Source organism: Ambystoma mexicanum, chromosome 3p, assembly GCF_040938575.1.
Source record: "Ambystoma mexicanum isolate Mex_15411 chromosome 3p, UKY_AmexF1_1, whole genome shotgun sequence".
Lineage (NCBI taxonomy): Eukaryota > Metazoa > Chordata > Amphibia > Caudata > Ambystomatidae > Ambystoma > Ambystoma mexicanum.
Genome location: NC_090925.1, coordinates 683,052,331 through 683,059,226, shown reverse-complemented (window position 1 = coordinate 683,059,226; position 6,896 = coordinate 683,052,331). Strand labels below are relative to the sequence as shown.

Sequence of the window (6,896 nt, the reverse complement as noted above, 5' to 3'; positions counted from 1 at the left end):
GCAAGGGGAAATATAAGTGAGCTGACTGAACCCCCAGGCCACCATCTTCCCCCGCAGCCCCTGTGGGAGCAGCAGGGATTCTGCAGCCCATCACAGCATTGGCCAGCTGTTATTTGAAGCAGTACATTAATACTCTGTTCCCAGCTGAACTGCCATGTAGATCTGGAGAGGTTAAAAACAAAGTCTTGGTAATCACTGCAAAGACACGCCGTGCTATTTTTATATAAATATATTTTATTTCCATTCTGTCTCTGGTCGAGTTCGGGTTTGTGTGTGCTTATAAATAAACAGTTCGGTTTATACGCTTTATTGTCTGACCTGGTTCATTGTTAATGTTTCACCACACGGTGCTATCAAAAACACTTTTTAAACCCCCCCAAGTGTTAAAGATGTACATTTTAGAACTGAAATACATAGGAAATTATTGTGGGCTCCGCCCACTCCCTTTTCTTATTTTAACTGGCAGTTGTGAAAGGAAATACCAATACTGGGATCAGTAGCTCATTTCAAACCGGACAGGTTCAGAGAGTAGCAATGGCGGCCTCCAGAGAACCCGCAGCTTGTAAACAGGCAGGGGTGCGGTTTCTGCAGAGTGCGAGAGAGGGCGCTATGGAGCAGCGCTCCCAGAGGACGTGTAATGCGATAGGGAACGCTCTCGCTCCCACGCAGCGGCCATTTAACACAGATGTTCTGGAGAGCAAACCACCCCTCAAGAGGGTGTAGTATGAGGTGGTGTTCCAATCTAGCACGCACCTATTTGAAAAATGGAACAATTTCACATTCATTGCATTTCATATTTATAAATAGTTACATATAACGCACAGTAGGCACCGTGCCCACACGCCTGGGGCAAACTATGTACAGAGCGGGCGGGCCTATTAAAGTCAGTCCTTGGGCTGATCAAAAACCTGATCCCCAAAACCAGATGACCAGACACGATGTCCATCATGAGAGGCAGGAAATGATTCGTAATACAGTAGCTGGTGCCCAGACAATACATTCCCTTCCACGCCTTAAAATACTTAGAAAATGTAGTTAGTTTTTCAGGATGGGGTTTGAAACAATGACCTTTTTGGCGGCGGGAAATGGAGGAACTTGTAAACGTAGCCATCGGTTCTGGATGATCCAATGTTAGCATCAGAAGCAGGGATCTGTCCCAAAGCTCGCCTGATTCCACCTCAGGTGTGCTGGGACTGACATTCTAGAAGCCCCCAGGGGTGACCCTGCAGCAGTGTCTGTGTACTACCCTCAGCATATCTGCAGGGTTTGTCAGCGGCTTGGACTCTAACCAAGGAGCATCTCACATCGACACAGGGTTAGACAGCAGTACAAACCCTACCGGAGAAAGATTAGTGTCCCAGGAGCAGCAGCCCTGCCCAATGAGCATCTCACACCATCTCAAAGTTAGCCAGCAGTACAGACCCTACCAGAAGGGAGTTAGCGCCCCCGAAGCAGCGGCCCTGCCCAAGATAAATCTCAGTCCTTCTCTTTGTGTCGTCCCATCAGGGACCTTGCCCGAGGAATGTCTCAAGCTATCGGTTTGCTTCCAACTAGGGGCCTGCTTGGTGGTCGTCCAGCACCACTGCAGGATTCATTTATTCAGTAAGGACCATGTCCAGGGATCTTCTCACACCATCTCGGGGCCGTTCGAGGTGGGTGGAAGTTGCTGTAATTGTCACCAGTTCGCTTTGACCGCCTTGATGTCGCTGATGAGGTTCTGCGCCAAACAAATGCCAAAGATCTGAAAGAACACAGAAAGAAGAAATGCAGTTAGGAGAAGTGCTTGCACAGAACCGATCGCTGGTAGAAAGGACCAAAGAGGAGCGGGGAGGCGCAAACAGCCAGGGCAGCAAGCACAAGCAGTTCGGAGAGAATGTCTAGGAAACTAGAGGAAAATGCACAGCCAGCCAGGAAGGCAGCAGAGGCAGCTGGGGGTAGTGCATGGGGTCAACCGGGGACAAAACACAGGCACGGACAAGAAATAATAGGCCTATGAATAAGAAGGAACCAAGAATCGAAGCCATTAGCAGCCAGGCACCCATGACACAAACCATCAACAACCAGGAAAGGGACCAACAGCAGTCAGTATAGGAACCGAAGACAGCCAGGGTAGGTACTAAGGTCAAAAGCTTTCAGAAATACAACATGCACCCATGGGAGGAACTTGGAACTGTACTGACTGCAAAGAGGCATGCTGCAGCAAGTGGAGGACCGTGACCATCAGGGGAGCAACACATTCAGCCAGAAGAGGGAGCACGAGCAGCAACAGAGACAACCCAAGCAGACACCTGAAGAGAAACTGGCAGCTGAGGAGTAAATGCAGGCGGCATGGTAGGAACCACAGGCAGCATTAGGAGGAGCTAAATATAGCCTAGGAAGGAGCCACAGGCAGCCAGTGAGGAACCACAGGAAGCCAGGTAAGGAAATACAGGCGGTTAGGGAAGGAACCACAGACAGTCATGGGGAGGAACACAGGCAGTCACAGGGAGAAACAGTCACTAGAGGTTCAATAGACAGCCATGCAAGCTCAATTTCCACTGAGTACTTAGCTCACATTCCTAGAGAGGCCTGAGCACAGGGAGGTCCAAGGCATGTGCCCATCACCGGTGGCCGAACACATGTTTCAGTGATACCGCTGCTCAGTTAGCAACAGAATGACAGCCTGGCAGTTTGGGAGATCGGCATGTTATTCTCACCAAGAAGAGGCATTGGCCCCAAGGTTGGGAAAAAGGGCACTAGAGGCCTGGAGCCAAAAGGGCATTGGGAACAGTAGTGGTGCACAGTATAAAGCAACATAACATAAGAAAGGCGCTTGAGTGGTACGTCCAAACCTACAACCTGGACAGGAAGCAAAGGAAGCCGGGAAAGGAACCATAAGCAATGAGTGAAAGCAACAAAAGCAGCTGTGGATAAACACAGACAGACTGTGGGGAAGACAAAACACAGGCATCCAACACAGCCAGCTGCTCAGAAATCACAGGCAAACAGGAAAGGAAACATGTTATGAGTGTAGTGACAACATGCATCTAGACAAGAACCACAGGCAGCCAGGGGAGGAAACATGCAGAAGGCCACAGACATCCAGAATAGGAATCACAGGCAGCTACTGCAGGGACCATATGAATCGCAGGCATCCGGTGGAGGTAACAGGCATGCACAAGCAAAGACAGCCCAGGGAGGAAACTGAGGCAAAGATTAGAGGCACCATGGACAGTGGAGCGGTGACCAGAGACAAACAGTCCGATATGGTGAATGGGGGAATAAGGAGATGGTTCATAAGCTTTACATTGGTTATAAATTGTCAACTGGTTGTGGCATTGAAGGAAGGAGTTTCATTTTGAATGGAAATGACTTACAAAGAAGAAAATAACATAGAATAAATGCAGTTCTAGGGATATGGTGCCTTTACCCAAGAGCAGTAGCAGTGTTTGATGGAGTGGTATATATTGAGTGGTGAAGAAGAATGGGAACAAAACCCAGCACAGGCCCTGGCAGACATAACATTTTAAAATGATAGCCTGAGGTCATTAATTACACATTTACAAGTGACATACAGCGGTCCTGAGGGCAGAACTGAGAAGCGTTGGCCAGGCAGCTAGTTTAGATAGGAAGGTGAAGTCTTTGGGGACAACATCCATCACTAGAAGATGGAGTTTGAGATGCATTTTGAAGAGTTCTAGAGATGGCTTTGGGTGTCTAGTCAAAGGATCGAATCCAAAGGGTCGACAGGTCAAAGGATCAACACCAAAGGGTCGACAGGTCAAAGGATCATTTTTTTTTTAATTATATATTTTTTTAGGGGGTTTCGTTTAGGGGAAAAAAGTGATTTTTAGCAAAAAAAGGGGGGTTGGGGTGGAACCCCCCCAAAAAAAAATGTTAAAAAAAAAAATTCGATCCTTTGACCTGTCGACCCTTTGGTGTCGATCCTTTGACCTCTCGGCCCTTTTACTGTCGATCCTTTGACCTAGAACCATGGCTTAGAAGGTCTAGGGGCGAACATTCCAGTGTAGTGGTAGTGAGAAAGAGCGAAAGTAGGAGGAGGCACATGGGGGCAGGGGTATAAGAGGTTGTGAAGATATGGGAGTGGAGAGTGTAAAAGGGAGAGGACAGTGAGATGCACTCAGGAAAAGTAGTGGGATACAACACCGTGGATGGCTCTGTAAACGAGTAGCAGGACTTTAAAGAGAGTGATTTTCCATGGGCTGCCATCTAGAGTGGTGATATTAGGTACCGGTGGAGGAGGATCTGGGAAGGTTGAGTGTGCATGTCACAAAGATGAGGACTTTGAGAAGGTTAGACCAAAACGTAGGCTCATGCAGTGGTCCTGTTTGCAGAGCATAAGTGTTTTAGTTAAGTGGAGCAGGAGGTGTGGGCAGATTTGTCTAAATGTTTGGGAGGTTGAGTCTGGGTGAGGTGGCAGTAGCCAGGATGAACAGGAATGGTTTCAGGTTGTTGTTTAAGATAGCTCCAATGTTGCAAACCATATTAATGTTAAAGGACATTTGTACCGCGCCCTATCACCACCGGAGTGGTCCCTTGGTGCTCTGTTGGCTCTGAAAGAGGAGGGGAGGTTGAGTTAGTGGGAGGAAGCAGGAAAAGTGCAAGAGAGCAGTGATGTGCTGTTGGCGGCCTCAGTCCGGTGGTCCGTTGGCTGGGCCTGGGGTGTTTGCGGCCAGTAGTCGTCGTGTACTGTTGTGCAAGGTTATGTGTGTTTTTGTTTTGTTGTTGTAATGTAGTGAAGTTTGTGCAGTTTGTTGTGATGTAGGTTTTGGTTGTGTTTGGTTTGGAGTTTGAGAGGTGTATGCAGAAAGGGAAATTGTTAGTAGGGTTGGTTAATTTGCGTCTCTATCCTGAATTGAAGCGCTCGGTTTTTTCTTTTTTTTTAGTCTCCCGTGTTGCGGCTCTGTCCAGATCTGGGTCTGACTAGCATACAGGTTCCTTATTCCTCTAGCCCCCGCCTCTAACATGCTCTCTTATAGCTCCCCTTATCTTCCATTCATACTCCTGTGGCCATTGCACCTGCCAATGACAACCTCTCAGGTAGTGGGGTGATTTGCCAATATCTCGATAATTCCACACCAGTGTTGTACCTGGTGGTGATTAAGTAAGGGAGTGCGAGAGTGTTGGTGGGATTGTCTGGGGTGGTTGATTCAGCCTCCGTGCGTGCCGCATGTGTTCTAGTCTATCCGATGTCATCCGTCTAGGTGCCGTGGGCGTTATTCTCTCGGGTCAGGGATGTCCGTGTCTTTTCGGTTTAGTCATCCTATTTTTCCAGTTCCGGTTTCTTGGTTTAGTCTGTGATGTTGTAGAGCCAGGTTTTAAGGGATTTCCTGAATTTTAGGTGATCTTCAGTGTTTCTTATTTCTTTTGGGATGTTGTTCCAGGTTTTTGCGTCTAAGTGGTGGAAGGAGGTGCCTTCAGGTTTTTTCTTATGGTATGATTTGAGTTCCAGGCGGATTTTGTTGCTTGATCGGAGGGGTCTCGCTGGTTTGTAGACTTATTTTCTTTTGTAGGAATTCTGCTCCTTGTCCGCTGATTGCCAACCATGGGAGAAGGGTTGGCGAGGTGAGGGGCAAAGGATATGGGAGAAGGCAGAGTGGGGCTTGCACGGGACTGTGGGATTTAATTAAAGCCCCAAGATCAAATTAACTGAAAGTCCATGTTACGACCATAATGTGCAGAAATCCCTTCTTGTAATGGGATGACACACTGGCAGATTCAAAAGCCAGCATCAAAAATTGCAACAATGCTAATGTGCCTAGTGAATTCAAACTGTATGTACTGCTGAAGTGGAATCAAGGAACATATGAAAAAGGCAGCAGAAGGAAACTGCAAAGGCACATTGTGATTGCCAAACTAGAAGGAAGGCCGCCTTTAATTTGCATCTAACACATATAAATGCAGTGTGAATGACAAAGAACTAAAAACAAAAGACCTAGCCTTCATTACCTTATGAAGAAAAATGAAAAGCAGCATTTCATTCACATCTGCCACATAACAGAATGCGGTTTTCAAATAAAGAGAAATCCATGTGCTGATTGGGCCTTGCATGTGATTGATAAAGTCAATTCTACAATTCTACATGGAAAACATGGCATTTGCAAACATAGAATCACCTTCACAAATATAAGTGTTGTTTCTAGAGGCATGACCGTAAGTTTCTATTTCCTTAGAAGGGCGCAGTTTCTAGTCAGAATGCTCACGCAACCAGGAAGAATTTCATTGGGACCTGTTCTCTGAGATGAGCAACAGATAAGGTCTTTAGAATTGGGAGAAGAAAGGCTGATGACTTTACACCAGGCAAAAATGACCAATCGAGCAGCAGAGACTGGAGCTCAAAGGGGAAATTAAACCTCGGACAAGAAATGAAACCTAGTATGCTGCCTGATGGTCAGAATTATATGTATGTAATTGTGTTCCCTTCCCATAGGTTTAAATTAGGAATCATGTTATGGCCATTAACTTTGGGATTGTGATACTTACAGAAATGGGACATGGATCATTGTAAAGTGTATCCCAATCCCGCTTTGTTGTCACACTTCCTATCAGAATCTGACCATAGGGACAAGAGTTACAATCTAAAATGTGTTTGTACCGCCCCAGAAAATTTCACAAATCAGAGATTTGGGGATGTGATGACTTAATAAAGCAGACATCTGGGTAGAAAATGTCATGTTCATAACTATTATAAATTTTGTATAAACTACGAAAAATGTCTGTTTGCAACTGCAATCTCCTGCTGAAACGGGAGTTAGTTCATTAAGGGTGGCATGATTAGAAGAACACAAAAATATATATGTTGTTGTTTGTACAACAAACGTTTTTGCCACTTGGGACATTTTGACTGCAAAACGGACATGTAAAAAATTTTTTAAATGCTATTAGGTTTTCCTCTT

The 6,896-nt window shown here is 46.2% G+C and overlaps 1 protein-coding gene across 2 annotated transcripts in view; it reads right to left on the bottom strand.

The window, feature by feature from the left end:
- Positions 1 to 214: 214 nt before the first annotated feature.
- Positions 215 to 6,896, bottom strand: part of TSPAN17 (tetraspanin 17) — a 141,714-nt gene continuing 135,032 nt past the window's right edge. For both annotated transcript variants that reach the window (XM_069651479.1, XM_069651480.1), the window contains exon 9: positions 215 to 1,741. In XM_069651479.1, coding sequence (XP_069507580.1) covers positions 1,676 to 1,741 — 66 coding nt within the window. In that variant the 3' untranslated portion in view covers positions 215 to 1,675. The remainder of the gene's footprint in view (positions 1,742 to 6,896) is intronic.